The sequence below is a fragment of the Crocodylus siamensis genome, chromosome 11 (assembly GCF_052110815.1).
Source record: "Crocodylus siamensis isolate JL-2025a chromosome 11, ASM5211081v1, whole genome shotgun sequence".
Lineage (NCBI taxonomy): Eukaryota > Metazoa > Chordata > Crocodylia > Crocodylidae > Crocodylus > Crocodylus siamensis.
Window position 1 is genome coordinate 40,661,030 of NC_143405.1, and position 26,608 is coordinate 40,687,637.

The 26,608-nt window shown below is 43.6% G+C and overlaps 1 protein-coding gene across 9 annotated transcripts in view; it reads right to left on the minus strand.

The window, feature by feature from the left end:
* WNK2 (WNK lysine deficient protein kinase 2) overlaps window positions 1-26,608 on the minus strand; it is a 210,457-nt gene that overhangs the window by 131,086 nt on the left and 52,763 nt on the right. For all 9 annotated transcript variants that reach the window (XR_016438417.1, XM_090021088.1, XM_090021087.1 and 6 more), the window contains exons 3-5: window positions 11,952-12,124; window positions 10,815-11,035; window positions 1,317-1,474 (exon numbers count right to left, since the gene is read on the minus strand). Coding sequence is in view for 8 of the 9 variants with exons in the window: in XM_090021088.1 (XP_089877214.1) it covers window positions 1,317-1,474; window positions 10,815-11,035; window positions 11,952-12,124 (552 nt within the window). In the remaining variant the exon portion in view is untranslated. The remainder of the gene's footprint in view (window positions 1-1,316; window positions 1,475-10,814; window positions 11,036-11,951; window positions 12,125-26,608) is intronic.

Consider the following 26,608-nt stretch of genomic DNA (forward strand, 5'->3'; position numbering starts at 1 on the left):
TAGACACTGAAGAGTTCTGGAATGCAGGTACCGTACTTTTCAAGCACTGGCTCAATGCAAAATAATAAAACTTCATCCTCTCTCCACTCTGGTCTTCAAGAAAGGAAGCTACTGTACCCGAAGTTTGATTCAGATTACTGTATTTCCCTGAATCCAAAATTACTTTGAATTTAAGATGATCCCCCAATTATTAGATTCTATACATGGAAAATTATAATTAGTGGAATAATCACCTTAAATTCATCCCTCTTAAAACTGTGGTAAGAAAATCAGTGACAGATGGAAAGAGGCCATACCCCTGGCCCCTTACCTTCCCTGCCTTCCTCCCTGCCACTTGACCCCTACCTGTGGTCTTCCTGCCACTTGCCCCTCCTCCCACCACCTGCCCCTGCTCATGCTTCTCTCTCCATGACCCTGCCTGGCAACTGATGCCTACCCCTCTCAACCCTTGCTCCTCCATACCTGTGCCTGGCCCTACACCCATGCTCTCTCTCCCCTGTCACCTGTCCCCCACCATCTGTACCCTCTCCCCACAATTTATCTTCTGCTGCTCTGCTGTACTCCAGCTCCAAGGCAAAAAGAGTGGTGGCATCCCTTCCCAGCCCACCCATGCAGAAGCAGCAGTGACAACTCTGGGTCTGGCTGGGTAGGGGCTGGAGCTGGAGGAAAGGGCTATGGCAGGGGGAAAAGGCTGTGTTGTCTTCCCAACAAGCTACACAGGTAGGTTTTCTTCACAATCCCTTAGTAGCAAGCCCCCCCACTTCCCTCCCACCCCCAACTGCATGGATCACTTGGCCCAGGGAAGCTGGCAGCTTAACACCGGCTTCAGCTTCAAGCCCCCATCATGTTGTTTGTATGCGAGTAAATATACTATATCCTACAGTTTAAGAATGCACACAACCATCTAGGTTGCAAACCTAAGCATTTTGCAGTTGTTTTGTGGAAAGCCCAAATTTGTCTGACTGCAATTAGAACCGAATGAAAAACTCGTTCCCAGACCTCCCAATTCTTATCTACTTTGACCAAACAAAAATAAAAAATAACCTAATAATGAAGGCACCGAACAATAAATATTATTAAAATTCTCTGCACATACTCATAGGAAGCCAAATGACATATATAAAAAATTACAACTGTAGGATTGTAATCATCTGAAATACCAAAAATTAGGGTGAAGACATTATTTCTGCATTACTCTCATATCCCACCACATGGACATGCCCCACTGAAAGCCTTAACCTTAATATTTCTTAAACATTTAGAAAAGCTTTACACTATAAAGCACTCATGCTAAAAAAAAAATTAAGCTCACTTACACAGGTTACTTTCCGGTAAATCTGAGCAGCATTCTGACATTCTGAATAGGGATATTCTGAGGTAGCCATTTCCAACATGCACATTCCAAAAGCATATACGTCAACTGATTCATCATAGTGTTCTTCATACATTTCTGGGGCCATAAATTCTGGAGTACCTAGGAAAAAAATGAAAGAATTCACAGCAGGCAAAAACATTACACAGTCTCCTGATCTGTAAAAATGTGCTTAATACAGCTATGTCCGAGTACATACAAAACATCAAAACTGACCAATATATATTCATGCCTTCTCTATCCCCACTCTGTCAAATAGAAAAGAAGAAAACTAAGACATCTATCTCTTGCTTCATCTGCAATAATGGGGAGGTGGCAGGCACATGTATAAGATTTCTAGAAGTACACAAAAAAACCTTAAAATAAAAAACAATCAATATTTGTGGGGGAGGGCAATCCTGCAAAGTAGTTTATCTTCTTCTCTCCCCCAACTTATTTAGTTTGAATGGAAGGGGATCTCTGGCTTTGACAATGTAAGCAGTAACAAAGCCGTAATTATTCAGGAGATTCTATTTTGGCAAGATGGGTGGTAGGCAGTAAAAGTCTCTCTCAAAGCCAGGCTGACAAATACTAGCATTAACCACCATATGAGTGATAGAAATCAAAGGTCATCTTCACTAGGATTAAGGATATCAGAAATCAGATAATGTGATAAATAAGCTCCATTCTTACTGCCTAACAATCAGAAGGGGAAAAAAGCAGCTTTATGACAAATAGCTACTTACAATACCTTCAGAGTTTCCCTTACCTATGCAGAATCGCAGACACGCAAGCAACAGTGACATCAGTGCTACAGAACACCACCCACACATTTAGTCACAACACTTGTTTAGCTCTTGTCACAGAACCTCTGAATTGCAATTACTTTGAACAGTATGGTCTACAGAGCTGAACCGTTGGCACTGTTGCTTGCATCAAACAATTTATGCAAAGTACATTATGTCATGTAATGGTTTATGCTAGGGAAATCAGTTTATACTATCATCGTCTTATCAAGCAACGGCAGAAAGTGTCAGAGAAGATCATGCTCTCAGCTGGCCTGTCCTTTTCTTTCCAAGATTAAAGCAAATTAGTTAGAGAGGGTATCTTGAAGGATGGAAGGAGGAATACTTTCCACCATTTAGAATATTAGTTCAAAGGTTAAGAAATGAACCTTTGTCTTCTCTGGCTAAATTACACTTAGAGCAAACAAAAACTTTAATTTTGAAAAGGACTCCTAATGGTGGACTAGTCTTAAATAGGCAGTTTCTAGGTTAACATCCAAGCTCACCTACTTCCTCAGTTTTGTCTTTGTTGGCAGCTCTGGCCAGATCTATACTAGAAACTTTTCCCAGTATAGCAATGTTAATGAGGTATGCAGTTTTTTCTGTTACAAGACTTCTAGGCCAGTAAAAGCCATGATGAAGTTATATCAGCATAGAATTACTTCTGCTTTCTAGCTTACTTTGACTGGAAAATGCAAGGGAGACATGTATCTCACTCTTACCAGAGTAAACATTGCAAGTAAAAACATTTTAGCTAGGGACAGAAGTTACACAAACCAGTTTAAGTGATCAGAAACTGATTCAAGCCTGTAACAGAACAAAAGTTCAGTGCACATAAACCAGTTTCAAAATGGCTGAAACTGGTTTAAGATAAATCTGGTTGAATGTACCATTAGACTCAACTGATTTAGGTCAAACCAGCTGATGAAATTTCTGACCCAGACCCCTTTCCTGGTTCAAGTTAAATCATAGTCCCCCAGCATCCTTTCCAGCCCTGGGCTGGGCCAGGCTGTGCTCCAGGGTTAACCTAATCCTTCTGCTCCTTAGCCAGGACAGTGCTGACAAAGGGGCAGGGATGGGAGACCTGGTTGGGGACTGCAGCCAGTTCTGCCTGGGGGAGAAGGGGCAGCCCTGCCAGACTTTTCCCCACTGCAGTGAAGGGGCGGGGACTGTTGGCAGGCAAGATCAAGCAGAAGGGAGGGAGGCAGGGTTTAAACCCCCTCACCCACCAGGATGGGAGCCCAGTCTGCTTGGCAGGAAGCTGGCAGAAGACCAGCAGACTCTGCCTTCTCCCACCTCTGCCAGCGACTGAAGCAAACAGTTGATAAGGGGAGGGTAATTCTCCTCAGCTCCCCCCAGGCTATGGGGAAAGGGGAAGAGGCTGGGAAACAAGGGCAGCAGGGACCAGTCTTCTTCCACCTGTGAGCATAGCATTACTTTTCAGCTCCATGTTCTTGGGGACCCCTGACACAGGACACAGCCTGTCTGACTCGCAAAGAATCCCCCCCCCCACCTAAACAAAATGGATTAAGATGCAGTGGGAGACCCACCTAAACCCCTCCAGATAAGGGTGACAAGAGTAAAACAACTGCACTAGGTCTCACTTGCATCCAAGATGGAACCAGATGACAACTCATACATGGGAGATGGAGAACAGAATGCCCAAAGCAGAGACTGCAGTGAATTTTGGAATCAGAGAAGCAGGGGAGCGCTGCAGGATGGGGAATCTGTGCTCCAAATGCTAATCAACCCACATTTACACACACCCAGCTCAGCATTTATCAGACCAGTTTTAATCTGGATTTACAAAGGACTTTTCCTCCCCCCCACTTCCCCCCCCCGACACACACCTCCAAGCAGAAGTAAAGTTTAATAGGCATCTCGGGCCGTACATTCCCCAGTCCTACTATGGGAGGCCTAATTAAGGTTAATTGGCTAAAACTCAGTTGGACAGATTAGGGAATGCTGAGGCAAAGAGACCGAGTCCGAGAGGGTATGGGCAACATTTGAACAATGGTAAAGGGTTCATCGCAGCATCCAGCCCGTTGGAGCCCTGACCACAAGTGTTGTCATACTTTTCCCGGGATGACTGGTGGAAGTCCTACCCCCCGCAAAGGTTATGAACGCTCCAATAATTGCCTTAAGTCTCTTAAGATCTGGAAAAGTCATGCTAAGCTGAGGCTTGTTCACAAGTAAAAATCCAAAACCCTGATGCTGCAAGCTATCTGTTGTTTCTGAAGAAACCATGAGATATCCCATGAGTATATCTGCAATCCACAGGAATTTCAAGCTGGCTCCTAAGTGTCTGGTTACTTCCTAACCTTATGTTTTCCTGATTATCATATCAGTTTTTTTTGAGATGTTCCAAACCAGATAACCCCTTGTCAAGAGAAAAGACAATGATTTACACTATTGAGAATGCTTGAAAGAAGCTGAACTGAGGGTAAAAAAATCTAAAAAAAAGCAGCAAAGTGTGCGTGTGCTTCAAGAGAAGTCTCTCACACCACCCGCTGTTCTTCTTGGGACACTGGAAAAAACAGATAGTCTCCCTTCAAGAATCGTGCTGAGAACTTTAACCTAACAGCTTTGCAACCCGAGTGTCTTGGACTGGTGAGATCCCAGCACACTCTCTCTCTCTCTTTTCTTTTTTCTCTCTAGGCATAGACTTCTGACCCTGAACAGTATTATCATAGAATCATAGAAGTAGGGTCGGAAGGGACCTTGTAGATCTTCAAGTCTGACCCCCAGCCTAGGCAGGAGAAAAACAGCTTGAGCTAAGCTTCCCCAAATACTTAGTGAAACGAGGTAATACTGTAACTGTTTGTTTTCCCTTTGCATGTCTATTACTACTAGCGCCATTATATATTTCATATACTTAGCAATAAATAACTTTTATAGGTCAAACTGGCAGTAATTGGATATATTTCTCCTTCTCTACTTCACCTTCGCCCACTTGCTCTGCAGCAATGCTTCTTTTACCTAAGCTAAAGATCTCTATGAAGCCCCAAAATACTGTGGGATCTGCTCATCAAGGAGGCTAAAGATTGGGATGTGCTGAGTTTAAAACACGTAAGAGGATCAAGCTTGTATGGGCTGATTGACCCAGTGTGGTTCAGACATGCCCTAATGAACTGAATACTGGCCCACGAGGGTGTCATCTAGACTCCCAACAGGATTCAGAGGTATTCTGTTTACCTGTGTGCTTGTGTCTGACTGCAGTTTATTGTTGCTCTGATGAACTGATTCTTGGCATATGAGGGTGTCAGGCCGTCCAGGCTGATCAACCCGGCCAGGTCAGGTGTGTCGTGTTAATCTGTGTGTGTATGACTGATTTGGTGACTGGAGGAACCCAGCCCCATCGAAACTGAGTCCTGCAAGATAGTTCCATTGGGGATGAGGACTTGCAGAAGGGAGATATACAGCTCTGTATAGAAACACAAGTAACACAAGCAGCACATTGACAGAATTACCAAGACCCTAGAAACGTATCCGTAACAAATGAGCACACCCCAAAGTGAAGGCAAATCTGGTAACAATAGGGCCAACCCTGCAGGCCCACACAGAGGTGGGAGGCAGCGGCAAAGATCTGGTCCAATGAATACATTTATGTGCTGGAGACAGACCTAAGGGAACAGGAGAGGTTCCCAGACTGCTTGGCCTGTTTTGACCAAGGAAAGTAGAGAACTACATTTACATTATAAAGTAGAACCTGTAAAAAGTGGGAGACTGGAATACCTATGCAGAGACAAAAGACACTGAATACACAAGAGTCCTGCCAAAGATGCTATAGGTGATGAGCATACTAATACCAAGGCACCCAAGGGGGAAAGGGGTGCAAGTATGCCTGTAAAAACCCAAGTTGAGATGTGGCTTGTGGGATCTCCACTCCAACACCTAAGACCACCTACTGATTCCCCAAGGACTGTCTAAATGCCTGGCTGTAGGGAAACACTCTGCTCTCAGGATTATATAAGACTTACACAAGGATCGCTCTAGTCTTTTTGCTTTATTACCTTCCATTTTAAGTTAGAACATGGTAAAACACAGTGAGAGCACACACAGCTTAGTCCATCTTAGCTCAGGTGAGGATTTCTGGTGGCTGTTTGTTGTCTGCTTGGGTTGCAAATCCCTGTGTTCAATACATGCTCACTTCAGAGAAAAGACTATTGTTTAAGCTTTTATGAATTCAATGCCACTACCCCTCCCCAGCATGGCAGGGGCTGTCCTATCCACCTCAAGTGGGGAGGTAGAAGTCAAGAGAGGGCAGAAGCCTAGCAGGCACTGCCCCACCCCACCCCCCGGCAGACCCGGGCTGAGGTCCCATGTGGGCCAGGGAGGAGATTTAAACCCCCACCCTCCCACCCGCTAGCCTTGGGCTGGGGCTTGGCCACTAGCATTACTTTTTGAGCCCTCTGATCTGTCTGGGTGGGTTTGTTTTTTTTTAAATCTGAGATGTCCAGGATTTTGCTTTGCTCTGCTGGAGGGAGCAGGGGGAGGGCAATCAGAGGCAGCAGGGAGCAGACTTATCTACCTACAGCTGCAGAGGTACATGCAGAGACCCACTTGGTGCCCCATTTTGCTTCTGATTGCCCTCCCCTTGCTTCTACCAGCGCAGCAAAGCAAAATCCTGGACATTTGGTCAGGGCACAGGGGGCAAAGGCTGGGGCTGTGACAAGGCAGGAGAGGTGGGGGGTTGCCTGCCCCTCCAGCATGGGAAAAGGGTGTGGGGGGAGGGCCCTCTGAAGGCAATGGGGAATTCTGTGGCTGGGCCAGTGCCTGTGCTCACAGAGGCTGAGCAACCAGGAGATGGTGCCCAGGGTTCGGGACACATGGCCAGGCTGCCTGACATGGCAACCCCAAAGCAGGGTAGGGGGTACCACAAGTCTCCACTCCTCTTCCCTCCAGCCTGCACTGGAGCCAGACACACTCTATCGCCACCTGCAAGAATTGGATCCACCACACTCTGGCCCGATCAGGACAGGAACAGCTAGGGCTGCTCTGACAGTACTGGGGTGGGACAGGGGGCTGTGGATCTGGAGTGAGGGGCACTAGCAGCACCAAGGGTCTGCAGGTCAGGAGTGAGGGGGCACTATCGTGGCCCAGGGTACTGAGGTTTGGAAGCGAGAGAATGCAGCAGGGCTGGGTGGGGAGGGGGCTGTGCCTTGGCAGTGAGGGGCAACAGACTGGGCAGGAGCAGGGCAGCAGCATGTCACTGCCCCCTCCCACCACCATCATATTTCCCCCACCCCCACGTAACAGGTTTCTTCTTTTTTGGAACTGGAAATATGGTAACCCAACCCAACCAAGCAGGGAGGGGGGAAAAAAGCCTTAGAGCTTCAATCCAATTCTTTTGGCAGTGGGCGTGCTCTAGTGCCTCCAGGCTTCTGGCATGACCCGCTGCAGGCATGGGGCCGCATTTCCTGAATCAATAGTGAGTGTCTGTTCACTCTGCTTCTTGGTTTAATCTGCACAGTTTAGGCTAACCTGCAAAGACTGAATAGATTCAACCTCTGTTTTTTTAACTGTCTATACATAGCGTTTTAGACTACCATATACTGCATAAGAGGGCTTGTTAGTGAAGCTGTATACAGATTTGTCCTGAACACCCTATCTGATACTGGCTGTTCTTGCGCTCTTTTCCAAGGCTGTCCTTTGTTGCTCACCCTGCCTCAGAAACACTACTAAACCTATTATATCCAATTTGGACCCACTTGCCAGCTGGATTTAGCAGACACTGTCCTGAATCTTAATGCAGAATTTAACAACTGAGCTTAAGATCTTTATCTTCCAGCTGTTCTAGACCCTGGCACTGCTAATACGAAACAGTTAATGTCTGCTGTCAGATGTAGACCCTGCTCAATACACCTGCTACCTTGTTTTAGCCACAGCCAAAAAGAGAGCCTGGTAAACTGCACAGCATTTAAAATCAACTTTGTAACAACTCTGAGAGGCAGGCAGCAGTTTAAAAAAGCAGGCCAAATTATGGCAACATTCCAAAATGCCAAGTAAAAGGCAAAAATCTCATTTAATCCATTTATGAATTAATTTTTACCGAATTAGACCTGCAAAGATCTTATGCAGTACAGTACACTTAATACTTGTTAAAAACTAGAATAAGTACAGCTCAGTTTCCACTAAGAAGTCACAGATCTCTCCATTGGTACTTGATCAGTACTTTATAAAAACAATATGATCTCCTGAACAGTAGAAATTTTAAAAAGGCAAGGGAGTTTAAAAAGGGTTCTCTCAATTTTCACAAAGTCATGTCCAATTTAGGATTTCTCCAAAAGTAAAGTTCCTTGTTATTGCTACCACCCTTAGACCAGACACACCACCAACAAACTTCCACCTCCAACACAAGTATCACTCAATAGCACAAATGAAAAAAATGAATAAAGATTTGACTATACTACTGATATCACTTGCAGTAGCTGAAATGCAAAATTTCAGCATATCAAAATAATAATTCAAAGCTGAATTGAATCTCAAAATACCATAAAGATCAAGGCCACATAAACAGCAGCGTCTGCATCTATGAACACATTTCTTTGAAATCTATTCATCTGAGATCTACTCAAAACTGAGGATCAGATTCCAAAATTTCAGCTACGCTTTAACCCAGCATGCATGCTAGTGTGGCATGTGAAGACATTTGCCTGGCATGTGCGCTTTGGAGTGGATGGTGAGAAAGGGGCTGGAGCTGTGCTGCCACAACGAAGGATCAGGCATCTTGCATCTCCCCTGCTGTCTGCCTAGAGGTATGTGCACGCCCAGAGGTGTGTGTGCACCCGCCACTGTCAATGAGCCAGGCCAGGGCTCCACAGACCTCAGTGCAGCTGCTTGCAGCCTCCTCGCCACCTGGGCTCAGTGGCAGGCAGCAAAGGCCTGCCCAGACCCCAAGCCAGCTGTGGCAGGCAGCTGGGAAACTGAAAGCCACTGCACTTAAGTCTGTGGAGCCCCAGCTCATCTCATTACTGGCAGGAGTGCACATGTGCCTTGGGGGATGTTTTGCTTCAAAAACGATTGGGCCCTTCACAACTCCCCAGTCAACCACCCATGGCACGCCAACATCTTACAAGTCAAGGTTGGAGTGTTTTTGGCACTCTACCCAAAAACACTGCTGACCCCTGACCTAAAAGATCTCAGTCTAAACACCTGTACGTTGAATTTCTTATCCAATTCTAATGCAATAAAAGCATTAGAGAGTGTCTAACTGTCTAACACTTCATTTGCACTCTGATTTGGCTGCCAAGACAACCATCACAATGCTGACAAAGAACCAGAGTGCTCTACACACACGGACGGGCGGACGGACAGGCGGACGGACGCGCTGCCATGATGGCAGGGACTGAGGGGCCAGAGCAGGGGGGCAAGGCCAGACAGCAGGAATGGAGAGGTAAGTGGCAGGGGTGGGGGGAAGCCAGCACCTTGCTCCCTCCTCCCTGCTCCTTGGAGGCAGCAGTGGCACAGTGCTCCAGCTCTTGCCCCGCTGCCGCACCCAAGGGGTGGACACACACCCTTAGCGGACAAGCAGAAGCAGGAGATGCAGGTGGGGGGGGCTCGGTGGGAGCAGCACTGCAGCGGCGGTGCTCCATCCCCATTCCCCACATCCTCCCTCCCCCCGTCAATCATGATGGGCAATTTGCTAGTACATCAATAAAAATAAAGAATGCAAAAGATTTTAAAAGTTTTTAGCTTGAACATGAGCATTTCCAGAATAAACTTCCTACTTACAACTCATTTTTAATTCCTTACTACTTCCCCAAGCTTCCACCAGATATTTTTAAAGTCATGCATCTTTCCAAAGACAAATTCATATGCAAGATTAGAAGAAAAAAGTGTAAGCAGTATGAGAACAGAAAAGGGGCTTCACATACATTTTCAAAAAAACCCATCACAACACTAAAAAGTTAAAATCTGGCAGGGAAATGCTACTCTTGGTTAATCAAGAAATAATGTAAGCAAAGATGAAATTCTGCTGAAATGCAGTTAGAATTACTTTAATGCTATACTGATTGGGAATATTTCCCTGACTTGGGATCTCCCTGAGGAGTCAGACCTTCTAGTCTTCTGGTGAAAACTGGTCTGATTTCAATTATTAGATTTCAATAAAAGTGCAAGTCCATACATGTAGAACAGATTGGATATAATTTGGAGATGCTTAAGTATTCTGAAATGAAAAATGTTGTGGTGCAAGCAGGAGTACCCCTAACTTAGATGTACAGCAAATGCACATGTTTCTAAAAATAAAAATGTAGAAAATGCAACTGACTTCTGGGGGATAAGAAATGAAAGTCACAATTTTGGTGCCGTCAAACATTCTCCCTACTCAGATTACATGAGAAAATAGGAAAAAAATATTTGATATTTAACAGGCAGGCTGTTAAATTTAAGAGGAGAGAAGGTCATGAACATTTTTTTTAAGCAGTGTTACACCACATTGTTCAAATTATAAGTTGAATCTACATAGTTGACTTTGCAATCATAAATTGACCCCACATGTTCAGGTTCACAATTTTAGGACAAAGTATGCTCCCCCCACCCCCCAAATACAAGTCAATAAGTACAAATAAAAAGTATTTGAACTGTTACTGTTCTTGCAAAGTCCCATGGATTTTAGGTGAACCAAATAACCACTATAAAGACCCAAAAGGGTTAAATCCGTTAGAAATAATTACCTATTACACTTTTGGCAAATGAAGCTCTCTTCAGGGTTGCCAGACCTAAATCTCCAATTTTCACAGATCCAGTTGGTCCAGTAATAAAAATATTGTCACATTTTAAGTCTCTGTGAATGATGGGTGGAGTTCTTGTGTGCAAGAAAAGTAGACCTTTGAGAATTTGCCGGCACCAGCTACGAAGAACTTTTGGTTTCATCACTTTAAACCTCTTCAGATACCTGCAGCACAAGCACCCAAAGCAGGGAACAAAGAAAAGAGCAGCACTGGTAAAAACTGTAATGTTTTTAACTGTAATCTCATTGAGTAAGGCTCAACCTGGCTACCAGAGACAGCACCATGCAGGGGGGTGGGGAGAGACTTTGCTGAAGGAGGAATTACATTTGGCAGGGGGGCGGGGGTGTGGATAATATGCTTTTAAGAACAACTCCCATCAGTACAGAAGTTTATGAAAGTGTAACACTGAACCAATTCAGTGTTAGTACAGAGGTCTCTGTTATGCTATGGATGCTTTATGTATTACTACAAAATAGAAGTCTTAAATTCTGATCAAGGCTTTTCACCTCACCTGCATTTTTGCCATTAATTTAACACAATAATTGTTAGGGTGGATGTGGAACTGATGTTTAGCAAAGTTCAAAACCTGCAACTGCATTTGCTGAGTAGCTAGCATACTGGAGATATAGAATGATCTCTAGTACTCCTACTGGGGATGAAGAAGATCTGTTCCAGTATTTGTGCTAACTGTATTACACCAACCTGAACAAGAGTGTCAGCACCACAGGCTATTAATGTTTAGGAGATTACATGAAGCTGCTCTAGCTTCAAAATCTGATTTCCCAGCTTTCAAAGCTATGTCATTGCAGTTTTGCAATGAACAACAACCCAGCCTAAAAAGCTTAGTTTGTCACATGCCAAAGATAAAAGGAGAACACTGATAATTGTTACATAACTGAGGGAAGGAAGGAAGAGGAGTGAAGTTATGCTTTGCAATTAATGAAACACCAGGACAGATGACAGAAGGCAGAGGAAAGTTCCATTTTATCTTGAGATGCCTTTTTCAGAGTTGGAAACTAGGATTTTTCTAAAAATTTCTGCAGCTATTTTTAGGCTTCTTATCAGAAACTCACTACTTACGTTTTCAGTGTGCCGGAGGTCATCAATTCAGTAACCAGCACAATACATCTCTTTCCTTTTACACAGGATTCCCAGAAGTCATAAAATCTAACAATGTTTGGATGCTGAAGACCTTTCAACATTTCTGCTTCCTCTTTAAATCTCTGTCTCTCTACTTTTGTCAATTTTCTGTCCTGTAATCCAAAAGAAACATGATTAGTACTGAATTAGGGAGGAAACATTATTAACAACCTATCATTCTAGTACTATGGTTTTCAGTGTTCTAGATTTCTTTTATCCTCTTATGAAACCCCCCAACTCTAATTTATGTAAGAGATGAGTAATGTAGATGAACAAAGGCACAAACTTCATAAAATTGCTTGCCTCTGTGCCTGAACTGAGCAGAAAGATGGGGTTGATTTGCAACAAATACATGCCTATGCTATGCCATATAAGAGCCTCTAATTTCTATTTACACCTGAGGTATTACTAAAATATTCCAGTTTACTCTGAACCATGTCTCAGTGCAATGAACATACAATTACTAATTCACTGGTTCAAAGACAAATCTGTTTTTGGTCAAGGCCATACAGCTAACAAAAAGGACCAGATTAATAATGCAGGGCCTGATTGTCATACATCCTTAATAGTCACTACTAATTGATTTCATTAATAGTCATGAATGCACAGCACTTCAAGAAATTAGGCCTATAGTCTACATGTAACTGACTAAAGGGTTACCCTTAGGTAACCAGGTGGGGCTTCACAGCTTTTACTATTTCCAAAAGGTCAAACTAGACTATCCAGCTTCAAGAAATACATGAACTTCTGATCATTCACAATTGTCTCATTTTTTAAGTTTTTTCTTAATTTTTTTACCCTGAATGGATCTAAAATAATCTTACCCATGTTTCTTCCTTCTGATACATAAAAGCAGTGCTAAATATATGTCTTGCCTGCTTTTTAAATTAGAAATATTAGGATCATCATCTTTTCCCAGTTTTTCTGAAGAACCTTTGAGAATTTTTGAAGGTTTATGGACACCTTCTTGGGTGTATGGGAGTCAGTGGACTTCTGCTTCTTGTTGAATGGCTGGCTGGAGGGAACAGCAGAAGCCCACCAACTCCTGTAACACCCTAGGTGTCCATAAACCTTCAAAAATTGCCTTCAAACCTTGTGATAAAATCACAGAGAAGCAAAAATTGGCATGAGCCTAAATGGCATGAACCTTATACTAGGGGTTCCCCCTTTAAGACAGTATGATCACTTACAAGGCTAAGATCACTGGAGTCCACCACCTAGGAAAAAGTTAATTGCTCATTGAGAAAAAAAGGCAGGCCTGTCTAACACAGGGGTGGGCAAAATGCAGCCTGCCAGGCCATTCTATCCAGCCTGCAGGGCCCCTCAAAAATATTAATTTAGAAAATTAATACTCAGCTGCCTCTGGCTGTCTGTCATGTGGCCCTTGATGGCTTGTCAAACCTCAGTAAGTGGCTCTCCACCTAAACTAATTGCCCGCCCCTAGTCTAACAGGTCTTGCACACAAAACTTAGAAACTAGCAAATCACTAAAAAGCTTAGTTTTTAAAAAAGTCAGTTCCATGATGCATTCATTTTTAAAACTTAGGCATTTAACATTTCTGAGCCACCTTTGAGATAAATGAATGCTATTTTGTGTTTAAGTGAATTAAAAAGTGTCATTTTGCTTCTTTCCCCCCACCCCCCTTACTGAGACTCTAGAGGGGTAATGCCATTGTCATTTTAGTATAGTCTAGCCTCCTCCACACTGCAAAGAATTTAATATGGTAATGAGACTTCATAGGGCTGGAAACAAGTTGGCTTCATGTTGGCAGAGATATTACAAAAGGAAAATCCAAGCTGAAACCCACTACGTTTTTTGGCTCGTCTTCAAGTAAAGAAAATCTATTTTTTAAATGGGGGAGGGAGAGGCTGGGAAGGCTGCATTTTGCTGGTTCCAAAAAAACCTGTATATGCCCGTTCCATAGCTGAGCAGTAGCTGTTAGTTTCCTGAACATTTTCTGCAGCAAGCATCAATGTTATCACTCATGCTAAGGTTGCCCAGGGCAACAGCAACACTTTTCTCTATCATAGCATCTGCTTGCCTTGTGGGGGGCAAACTCTTATTACAAGGTAAGGCTTTCAGCAACACACTCACAGCTATTGTACTGCTGACAGGTGGACATCAACAATATTAACAACAGCCAATTATAAGGCACCACTGCAGCTGTTGCAAACTATATTCTTTCATAAGACAGTTAAAAAAAAATAAATGCAGCTTGAGTGAGCAAGCACTGAAGAGTCCAACAACTGCTTTCAACCCTATCTGTTTGTTCTCAACTGGTGAGCTTCCTTTTAATTTAAATCCTGTAAAGTAAATCAGATGCATGCTTATTAAAGAGGAAAGAAAACAATTCCCTATGTGAGACAAAGATCACACTGGGGGCTAGGGGAGGAGTGGGAAGAGGATAACTATAATGCTTACAATTTTACAGAATCTTCTCCCCTGAAAAAAAAATTCATAGTGCCCCCAGATTCAAACTTCTGCATTTCTGAGCATCATGAGATATTTTCCACTCTTAGATTTTGACTGAACATACAACAAACACATGGTCACATTCTGTGAGGCTGCAAATTGCATGTGCACACAAGTTAGGGCTGAAGATTGAAATAGTTTGAGTAGGACAAGAAAATAAGTGACTTCATCTTCCTCCCCTCCAAACCTTCTCCACATTCCATGAACACATTTTATGCATTTATGCAGCATTTTGTAAACTTCCCTACTGCTGAAAGTTCAGTGCCATACTTAGGAGAGCTGGGCCATCACCAGCACTTGGGAGGGAAGTACATGGGCAAGAAAGAATGTTCCAGTTCTGGGTAGTTACACAACACATACTTAAAAAGCTTCAAACTCGTATTGAGGTGTTTCCAATGTAAAGTCTTTATAAGAGTTTATAACCAAGCTTTTTAAATTCCATCCAGCTGAACCTGATACACAGGCTGTTGGTCAAAGCTTAAGAGGGCTTAAAAGCTAAGCTGTTTTCTACTGTGGGCAGAAAGAAAAAAAAACAAAACCCCAAAACCCTCTGGCTGTGATTTTAACTACATGACTCACTTAAAGTTTATTTTGAAAAATCTTCATTAAGGTTGTAAATGCTTATTCCCAGACGATAAAAAAAACCATGCAAGACCAATCTTTAAACTAAAGGTACTGTTTCAAGCTTACAAAATATCATCTTCGTGCATTGGACTTTTAAAAGACAAGGCCCTATGTCAGGTAGCTAGGAAACTCTAGGTTGAGATGACACAAATTAAGACATTTGGAAATAAGGAATTGTGGAGTTAAAAAATCCTGTAATAATATACCCAAATCCAGAGGAAAACATCAAAGTGTTAGTGCAAAGCAAGTTGGCCAAGCCAAAATTATCCAAAGAGTCCGTGACAGGTAATCTATTCCTCATATTTCATACTATAGAACATGCCCTCCCAGACCATAATCTTTCTGTGAGGGGAACCCATCATCCAGCACACTCCTCAAAGGCATAGGCAGACTGCTAAGCAGATGGGCAAGCCATGGGGTGCCTACAGGGTAATTCTACAAAGGCAACTACAGAGAACTGCTTCTTTTGGGGACTGACAGATGTACAGGCCTCTGCTTTAACTCATGGCACTTCACATAAAGTGCCATGAATTACAGCACCCCCCCCACCTTTCAACATGTGTTTACCTGTTGGGTGGGGGGTGTAAAATAGAGCCTGCCTGCAGGTGATCAGCCAGCTGAGGAGCTGCCCCTCTCCCCAGTCCTCCCCCCACCTCCCAGCACTAGGGCTGTCAGCAAGAAGGGAGGAGGAAGGGGCAAGCCAGCACCAGCAAGGTGCTGGCTGGGGTTTGCCTGGCTTGAGCTGGGCTGGAGGGAGAGGTTGAGGGTGGGGAGAAGGAGGAGAGGGACACAGCAGCAGGGCTCCACCCACCCACACTCCAGTTCAAGCTAGGCAAACACCAGCTGGCAACTTACTGCTGATGGCTTTCCCCTCCCCCTCCCTTCCTGCTGACAGCCCCAATCCCATGACAAAATTAGTCCTAGGGAACACAAGTTCCTTAAGGCGCTCTAAGTACAGCACCTTCATTTGAGGCATCAGATGAAGGGTGGGTGTGTGTGTGAGTGAGTGTGTGAGTGAGTGTGTGAGATTGGACACTTTAAAAGCACTTTACAGCCATGTACATGTGTCACCGCACAACTGTAGAGTATTTTCAGGGGAGCCAATCATGTCAAAAATGTAACTTCTGTCTATGCCCTTTAAAAGGTACAAGTTTGAACTAGTTACTGTCATATAGAGACTCGTGTTACATCATGCTGATCAACAGAAACAGACGCTAAAAAGCCTCTAACAAGCTACTCAACTCTGCAAGATTTCTGAGTGGCACCCACAACCTGAGCAGGACTTCCAACCTGCCCTTCCTCTAAACATGCAAAATGCCACAAATGGACTGCATGGCTACCCTATGCAGCCAGTCTTCTTGTACAATGGGTACACCAATTCAGTTAATGGGCCCCTGTGTAATCACTAGGGAGGAAACTGGATTTCCCACAGGTTGTTTCCCCTTTCCTCATTTTACGTGAATTCCTTCTCCTTAGCTCTTTAACACCAACCACCATAATACTGGCAGTCCCTCAGACTTATGACAATTGGTTCCTGAAATCTGTGTCTTAGAGTCAAAACGTTGCAACTCAGAACCGATTTTCCCATAGGAAACAGTGTTATAAAAACGGGGGATTGGTTCCTGAACCAAGGTCCAATACCCTATTTTCCACCAAAAATAACCCAGAATTTTGTACTCAAATCAATTATAGATAAGTTATATAGCTACATTGATGTATTTATATTGTAAATAGCGATATATTGATTTGGAAGGACTTCTTTGAGGTGACTTTGCTGGACTTTTTGAAGGACTCTTGGTTGGACTTTTTGAAGGGTTCTTGGCTGGAGTCTTCTCAGGAATCTTGGCTGCAGGTTTTTCTGGAGTCTTGTCTGCTTTCTTAATGGAAAAAGTGTCCAAGGAATTTTGGACAGATGTTCTCCAGGGAGATGGGTGATGCAGCAAACTTATTAGCTGATGCGATGTCAAGCTAGATCAAACGTTGTAAAGTTGAAACTGATGTCAGAAAGTTGAAACAGTATCAATTTATGGTGTTGTAAATGTGAACATTGCAACTCAGAAACATTGCAGGTTGAGGACTGCCTGTACCACACCACCACACTGAAGTGGGCCAGCACTATTGAGACATGTGCAACTGATCTGCCACTTTTAGTAAACAAAACAGAAGTGACATCCTCAGCTGACAGTTCAAAATGTCTTCTTTTTTTACTGCTTTACTCTACATACCTGTACTGGGCATATCCCCATGACACAAAACTAAAAAAAAACCTGAAAAAGTGTTTTCACTGTGAACAGTGAGATATTAATATTATTTTTCAAATGACTATTAACTTTATTTCCTTATAAGGTGACCAATTTCTTGGCCCCTTCCTTGTTTAAATCTCACTTTAGTAAGTTACAAACTTGGATGTAGGAGCTACACTGTAATTCCATTTAAAATAACTCAAGACTATTTCAAAGCACCAAGGTTTGCAGAATAAACTTCAACCCCCAGAAGTTCAATCTATTGCATACAGCGAGACTTAGTTCAGCGTTTCTAGGCAAACAGAACTTAAACAGAACCTATAAAGCATGACAAAGTAAGACAGCTGCTTAGTTTTCAAAATGGAATTGATAAATTTAGCTTGCTTCTTTTCCCCCCTAATTTATAAAGAATGTTGTGAAGAGAAGATTTTCTCCCAACTTCACTAACAGATTGTTTTACATGGATTCATGGTAGGACTTGTTTACAACGGCTGGAACAACTCTCAGAATCATACCGAGAGCAGATAACAAGACAAAGTATTAGGTCTTTCAGATGACAGCAAGGTAAAAGTACCACTGTTTTACAAGGTTTTTATAATTCTGCATTTATATTTACAAGTTTTAGGTCTAACCTGGCTCTAAAAGTAGCTGCTAATTGCACTCAGAATGCTTAGCCTTAGAAGAACAACACACAAGTAACCTAATTATTTTAGCAGCCAAATTAAAAATTCTATTAGACAGAATGATTTAAAAACTGTTTGCAAGTGCTGTCACAATGATCCATAGCTAGCTATTCTTTCCCATGTTCTGAACTTATCCTTTTCATTATTTCTCTACTTTGCTACTACTAAGAATTCCTGAAGTACCAACGCAGTAATAAGCCAGACATGATTTGTAAGCTATTAGAACATCCGATGCATACTACCTTCCATCAGAAGCATATGCAAAGAACCTACACAATCCAACATAGTTTATTGCTTTTAAAATATGGCTCCTAATTTGAGATCCTCCTCCCACTATAAAAAAAGGAGCAAAGAAAAATGAAAGTTGTATTTTTCCCCACTATGAACGATTGTGCCTAAGGGGTAAATAATAATAAAAAAAATAGTAGGGAAACGATTCAAATTTGTAACAATATAGTTAAAAAAAAGGGGAAAATCATAAATCCTCTCTTTTCATCCAACGTCCACAGCCTGTTTTTCCCCCTTTCCTTTTACTTCTGAATACTGCAAATCCCAGGTTCATATTTAGGGCTGGTTATGAGAAAGCAAGCCACTGATAACTATCTAAAAATGTTTGACAAAATGTCCTAATTACTGTTTTGTCTCATGCTGCACTTTCTAGTGTGTTCATTCAAACCAAGTTATCAAGGACTTTGTAGCAAGAAGCATGATTTAATTTTTCTTAATTGTAAATTAGATTTCTACAAATAAGTCACTGACCTGGAAACACATAGGTTCTCATTCATTTGCTTCCCAAACCATCAGCTAGCTAATCTAATAACTTTCATACCAACTAGGGCTTCTTTTTCCACCCCCAACATAACATTTACTTTCACTAAGGGTCCACCATGAAGAACACCAACTCTGACTGGACTTAGCAGAAAAAATACACTAATGAAAATAGAAGACAGCATGGGCTTTACAGATTAGGCTTCTGATAATGACAGCCAAATTAACAGCACAGACCTGTTGCATTAGTCATCTCCTCCAGTCTGAAACACATGGGCTCTAAGTTCCCGTAAGTCATACAAAGATGACAATGACCTACCCCAACTCTCTGGAAGACTACTAAAGAAAGACTACCCACTGATGAAACTGAGTCCCTATCTCTAGCTATGGATCTTCCAGGAAAATGAAGAGTGTGGTAACAATCAATAATACCAAAGATCACAATGTACTGTATAAAGTATAAGCATTGTCTACTTTTCATAGGAGGAAGAAACCAGGCTACAGAATTTAAGTAACTTGTTCAGTTATTGCCAGTCCTTGCCATATTTAGAATGGAACTGCAGCTCTCCATGCTCTATCCACTAAAGAATGGAAAAAAACAAAATATTGAAATAAATTTGACTGGAAAAGTATAGTACTGTAATGCAATACAATCTTCTGCATAATAATCTGTATGTCCATTAATACATGATATGATTTTTTAAAAATGTTTGAAACAGGTAGATGTGCAACTTCTATTGTTTCTTCCATTGTTGCAATGAAATAGTAGAAATAGTCAGCCAGATGCATTTTGAGGGGCCTTTTAATAAGAACAGTTCTTTTGACCATTTTAAGTATTGGGGGGGAGGGACCAAACAAATAGGAGAGAGAGAAGAGTTTAATAAAAGGAATTTAAACACAAAAATCCCCTGCTGTTGGGATGGGGAACACTAGCACACCTGCTCTGGAAAGGCTGGACCATTCCCTATACTTTCTAGTGATTTTATTCTGTCTAAAGACTTTAGGCAGGGAACTGGGTCCTTCCTATTCTTCCAGGGAATAATTGCTTCACTAAAACAACAGGGAAAAGCTTCTCTTCTTTAAGTTAAAACTTTTAAAGTTCATAACTAATTATAGAGATTTGCAGACATGCATCCTCCTTCTGCACTAATTATTTACCAATAAATAGCACATATATTGTTACATAATCTGGCCTCTGTCAGTCCCTCCATAACAAAACTATTTTGCTGCTTCTTCTCCAGTAAGTGGATATAGTTATTACGATATTACAGTTTCAAGTTCAGCAGCTGATAGTACTAAACTTTCTTTTTTTTGCTTTTTTGTTGGAAATGTAGGATTGCTTTACTTGAAATTCAAGATTTAAGTTACAATTAAGCAGTACCACATTTTACAGGGAGAAAAGAAATATTAAATACTGCATTCCCTGAAGACTTCAGTCAGAAGCTATGCTGTGAAAAAACACCAGTTGCTTGCTACCACTGCTTTTTGCATGTTGCACAAATCATGTTCTTCTTCACTAGAAGCTCCACTCCTCCAAGAGGCACCCCCCCATGACTACTTGGAGCAGAACCAAGTTTCTTCATCCAGTCTTGCAAGTCAAGAAGAAAAACGAACAGACTTCACTGAACATGCCAGCTTTCAATCAAAATGTCTCCTGGTAAAAAGTGTCATTCATTGGGAAGTTAATTTGTCATTATGACTGAACTCTTCTTCATTAGCTATATTGCTGCAATACATACTAGTCCCTTCTACTACACAAGGTGTTGGGCAAATACACAAGAGGCAGCCCCTGTCCCCAGTCTGGTAGGCAAGACTTAGAAGTAGTATAATCCCTATTTTAGAGCTGGTATTAAATTCACCCCCTGAAGTAATACAGAGATTTCTGAAGGGTCTGGCCATTAAACCTAGAACTGCTATGACTAATTTAAGTGCTTTAAACAAAAATAAAATAATTAAATCAATCTTCCCTACTAAACTAGGCAGTTTAGTCCCTGCTCTACTCGTGTTTAGTCATGAATGACATTTTCTCTCTTGGACTTTGGATATGTCAATGGAGATCTTCAAACCTGACCTATCAACTGCTTTTAAATATATTTATCAAAAATCAGGCAAAACACTCCCATCCTCACTGAGAAATTAAAACAAAGATCTTCAACCTGGCCTTTAATTTTGCACCAAGAGCACAAACATCGTGAAAATTAACTACTATAAGCTACATAGTTTGAAAGGATAATAAAATGTTCCATTTCAATTCATTTTTTCACATTTTACAACCTTTTGATTATCACATACTCTAGCAAATGACACCTCCAGAATGCTCTTGAAATTACTACTTATGTACTTATGAATATGCCATACATACATACATATTAGAGTCCACAATTTCCCCAACAAGGGGGCCTCTTGCACATCATGTTAAAAGTAGTCTCTTGACTATCCAGGGTAGTATAATGCTTGAAAAACTTAAACACACAGGCAAAGGATAGTTTAATTCAGGACAGTGAACAGAACATTAAGGTCCTTATAATTATACCTTGAGCTAGAACTCCAGTGTTTAGGTTACCGAACACTCTCTGTTACAAAACAGTACAACTGTTCCTTGACCACACTTCCACTGTTTACAGCAGGTCTTGGAAATTCAGAAGAAAGCAAGCCCAAAGCCACAGAAATACATTTCCTTCATTCTACTCAAGTTTCCCTGAGCTATAAAAATCTCACTTGCATTTGATAGCAAGTTGGAAGCCTGCCAAAAAATATGACACCAGACTTGCACCAAAACAGTATACTGGATATTGGGAACACCTGAGAACGGACAAAGAAGCTATACCGTCCACAGGGTAGAGAGTGGATTAACAGGAGGTGAGCCAGGATTCCTTCCAACCTCCTAGGACCAAATCAGGGCCACAGCTGTGAATCCCAAGGTCTAAGACACTGCCTGCCATGGAGTGGAACACCAGGCTGCAATACCCTCTCATCGCCCTTGGATCCAAGACATGCAGTCAATAGCTCATGCTCCCTTTGGGATGGAAAACCAACAACTACTTTTGTTGCTGACACAGTAGAGCTCCAAGCTGCAGTGCTGAAGGTTCAGGATTAAGCTTCTGCTGTCAATGTTTAATTGCAAGGTTGTTACAGCTGTGCCTACTATAATTTGCCGCCACTTTATTTTTTGAAAGGGGACATGAGACATTTTTAAAAAATCTATTAGGAAAAGCTTATTTGGGTTATACAGTTAAGGATTTTAAAGGTTAAGAAGTGGCATATTCAAAGATGTCCAAGGCAACTACATTTGGCATTTCATTTTTGAGCACCTAACTCTGCAAATCAAGTACCTTTTTATAGTAGAGGTGTACCAATGAAGATTTTTTGACCAATACCAATGGTCAATTATTAACCAGCCATATCAGCCAATACCAATCCAAAAGCCAAAATGCAGCCCGGTAGCTTGGAAAGCAGTGTCCAGCTGGTCTGTGGGGGGGAAGGGGTATGGGGCATGGGGGGCAGATCAAGGTCCCCACAGTCAGGGAAGGAATAGGACAGTGGCAGCTGCTGCCTGTCCAGGTTGGGGTAGGGAAGCTCCCTGTCACTGCACACACCCCAAGGGAGGCATGCCTCTTGGATTTGTGTGCAGGGCAAGGGCAGGTTGCCCACTGTGGGCTCAGGTCCAGGGGCTGCACTGCCCTCTTCCTGGCAGGTGGGCTTGACCAGGGTTGCACTTGGGGCAGGCGGGAGCAGGTAGCAGTGGCACTGGGAGGGGGGCTACAGGGTGAGCTACAGCTATGCCAAAATTCCTCATAGCTCACTTTCCAGCACTGCCACCTGCCCCACCCCTGCCCACTGAGTGCAGCCCCAGACCAGCCCCTTTACTGGGAGGAGGCTGGCACAGCCCCAGGCCCCAAGCCTGCAGCAGGTACCCTGGCCTTGCCCGATGCACAAATCTGGGGGGCACATGCCTCCCATGAGCATGCATAGCAGCAGGGAGCCACCCTCCCTCTGTGCCACACCATGCCCCTGGATAAACTGCCCACAGCATCATTCTGCACCCCACCCTCCCTCATCATGGGAGCCTCAATCTCCACCCCCGCAACTTACTAGCTGGACACTGCCCTCCAAGCTGCCGGGCTGCATTCCTGGCTGCGTGCATGCTGCAGCTGTGCACATGCACATGGCGTTCATCTGTGACATTATCAGCTACACCAGCCAAAAAAAAAAAAATTGCCAATAGTGTCAATTTCCCTTTTATTGGTGCCAATCCAATATGGGCCGATATAGCGATGCACCTCTAGTTCATAGCTTCTGGGGGAGGTGGGAAACACATATTTTGGTCAGAGAAAGAAGCACAAACTGATTAGACAAAGGAAAAGGACAAACCCCTTACAGCAGGGGTGTCAAATTTATCTGGCCACACAGACTGTGTACTATGTATGGATCAACTCTAGAGAAGAGGCTGGAGTGGCACAAGCACATAGTTAATAGCCCAGAGGTCACAAGTTTGAATCCATAGCAGAAGTGCTTATGGTGTAGCCCTGTCAGATTCCAACAAGTCTGCAAATTCAGCTAAATGCCTTGTCCTAAGGAAACAGGATGGAAAGAAGGGACTCTTGAGACCCAGGAGTTGGATCCAGCCGGCCTTACTTTTGACACTTCTACCCAAATCTCTTAAACTCTGAGCAGCGTCATAATACATACAGCACTGGATTAAGACTCAATTTTTATTCCCAGCTCTGCCAGCAACTACACTTTACCTCCTTGTTATTCCCATCTTATTTATGGGGAAACTGAGGAACAATACTTACCCTCCTCTAATTCACGCATGAAATTAATGCAGTGGAAAATGCTACACAACATACATTACAAAGTCTTTTCTCTTGCAACCTGCTGGCAAGAGGAGACATCCCAAAAACGTGTACTGCTGTCTTTAGATGTTTAGAAAACACCTGACAGTAGAAACTACCATAAATAATGTGAATTCCTGAACCTGAACAACTCCAACCCGCATATTTTTGGATTTCCACAAGAACATTATAGCCACTGAGATATCTTCCCAGGGCAGCTTCAGAACACACAAAGAGGTTAACAACTGATTAAATACCAATGCCTTCAAGAGGCTTGTATTAAACTGCTCCTTCCCAGGGACAGAGGCAAGAAAAGGACAATAGCTTACCCTTGCCTCTAATGACCTGGGCTGTAAGCAGAGATACCAGTCCTTTCCTGTGGTGTCCTGAAGCCTGCAATGAAAGAAAGTTCCTTCCACCTGACATAAGTAGATGACAGACAGGTTGAATCAGAAACAACTGCCTCATCTTCCCAAGTACTGACTCAGAAGTTTATTCAAATCTAGAAACCTCTTATTATGTGAGGAAGTCTTTAAATGCTGAACATTCCTTCCAACCTGTCATTTCCAGATAATGCTCTGACAAACTGTTAAAATAAACCCTAAGGACCATGCTTCTATCTTTTAATTGAGTATATTATTCTAATATGCCAAAGTCATTACTAGGCTGAAATACCCCCCGCCTTTTCTTTTGAATAAACTCCCCTAAAAATTGAAAACTCTCAAGCTTTGTCTTAGCTAGGACGTAACAGTTTGATGCTGGCACATCAGGAAAATGCCTCTGAAGAATGCAATATTAGGTTGAATAAAACAAGCTAAACAGATTAACTTACCTACAGGTTAGGGAACTCCCCTCTTGTCAGCACGGAGGCGGAAAAGGATCTGGGGGTCATCATTGACTCCAAGATGAACATAGGCCGGCAGTGTGGGGAGGCAGTTAGGAAGGCCAACCGCACCTTGTCATGCATCCACAGATGCATCTCGAGCAGGTCCAAAGATGTGCGGCACTGGTCAGGCCGCAGCTGGAGTACTGCGCCCAGTTCTGGGCACTACACTTCAAGAGGGATGTCGAAAGCATGGAGAGGGTCCAGAGGAGGGCATCAGGGGACAACAGGGCAGGCCCTATGAGGAGAGGCTATGGGACCTGAACCTGTTCAGCTTCCAAAAGAGAAGGCTGAGGGGGGATCTTGTGGCCTGTTATAAACTACTCAGGGGGGGCCAGCAGGCATTGGGGGAGTCACTGTTCCCCCGAGTACTGCCAGGAGTGACCAGGAATAATGGTCACAAGCTGGCAGAGGGTAGGTTTAGGTTAGATATCAGGAGGCGCTACTTCACAGTCAGGGCGGCTAGGGTCTGGAACCAGCTTCCAAGAGAGGTGGTCCTGGCTCCTACCCTGGGGGTGTTTAAGAGGAGGTTAGATGCTCATCTTGCTGGGGTCATTTGACCCCAGTAATCTTTCCTGCCATGGCAGGGGGTTGGACTCGATGATCTGCTCAGGTCCCTTCTGACCCTAGAAACTATGAAACTTCTTCAAAGACATTTTTTGGTAAGATGCAGCACATAGTGGCTAGAAATAAATTAGTTTATTATTCATACACAATGATCACTGTTAGTCTTTATACAAGGGGCAGGCAATTATTTCAGTCAGAGGGCCACTTACTGAGTTTTGGCAAGCTGTCCAGGGCCACAAAGACAGCCCTACCTCTTAGCAGGTGTCCCATCCTCTGGTCACCATGTTGGCACTGGAAGTCCCACCCTCTGACCCCTGACCTCTGCCACTGGAAGTCCATCCCCTTGCCCCCTCAGAAGTACTCCTTTCAGCAAGGATTTGTCATCTCAGAACCAGAAAAATACCAAATTATATTCTAAAAATCAAACTTCTACTACAACATTAATTTCATTTCAAAAAATATTTTTGTCCTGATTTACATGCGTTTGTGCAGTGCACACAGAGGTGATTGCACAATAACTTAAAATGAAGTCTTACTCTTGTATACTGGGGGGGCATGGGGTGTGTGTTTGTGGGGGTGGTTTGCAGGAGGCTGTGAGTGTTGTGGGGGCTGGGTGGCTGGGGAGGATTTGCCCACAGCCACCAGTCGCAGGCAGAGCCCACCCAGTGCTCCTCCAAGCCTGAGTTCTGCACTCCTACCACTCCTGGCCCTGGGAGACCAGCATGACTCCATGCTCCCACTTGCAGCCACTTCCCCTTCCATCTACCACTGCTGCACTTCTCCCGCTTCCCCATCCTTCTCCCCAGCTCACTGAGCCAGCACCATGTCCCAGATGCATGGGCAAGACAGCATGACGCAGCAAGAGCTGGACCAACCTGGCTGGCACCACATAGAGCCAGCTGAGAATTTCAGGAGCCAAGTCAGCTCCTGCTCCATCCTGTAGTCACAGCGCTGCAGCCAGGAACTACATCGTGCCTAACCCACCAGTGGAAGGGTGGATGGGAGCAGTGGAAGCAGCAGGTAAATGGCTCCGACAGGTCAGGGGCAAGTGGGAGTGAGTGCAGTGCAGTGACAGCTGGGCAGGAGCATGGGACCATGCCAGTGTCCCAGGGCCAGCACCAGCACAGCTCAGAGCAGTGTGGCAGGAGGACCGGGCAGAGGCTGCACCAGCAGGAAGAGGGGGAGCCGGCTCGGCTCCAGAGCCCCAGCCAATCCATGTTCCACACTCCTGCCACCCTGCTCTGGGCCTATGCTGGCCCTAGCACACCTGTATGGGCCTATGCTCCCACCCAGCTGTCACTGGACTCCAATACACCTGTTTGCTGCCCTTTCCTCCCCTCTACTTCACTGTAGCTTTCAGCGCTTCCCTGCCTGTGGCTGCCACTGCTCCTCTCCACCCCTCAGCCGGCCACTCTGGCACCACATTGTTCCCAGCTGCAGTGCCAGGACTATAGCAGCCAGCTCAGCCTGACCCTGAAGACTAAGGTGATTGCCTGCAGTCCTCCCCTGCTTCTTTCTCCTC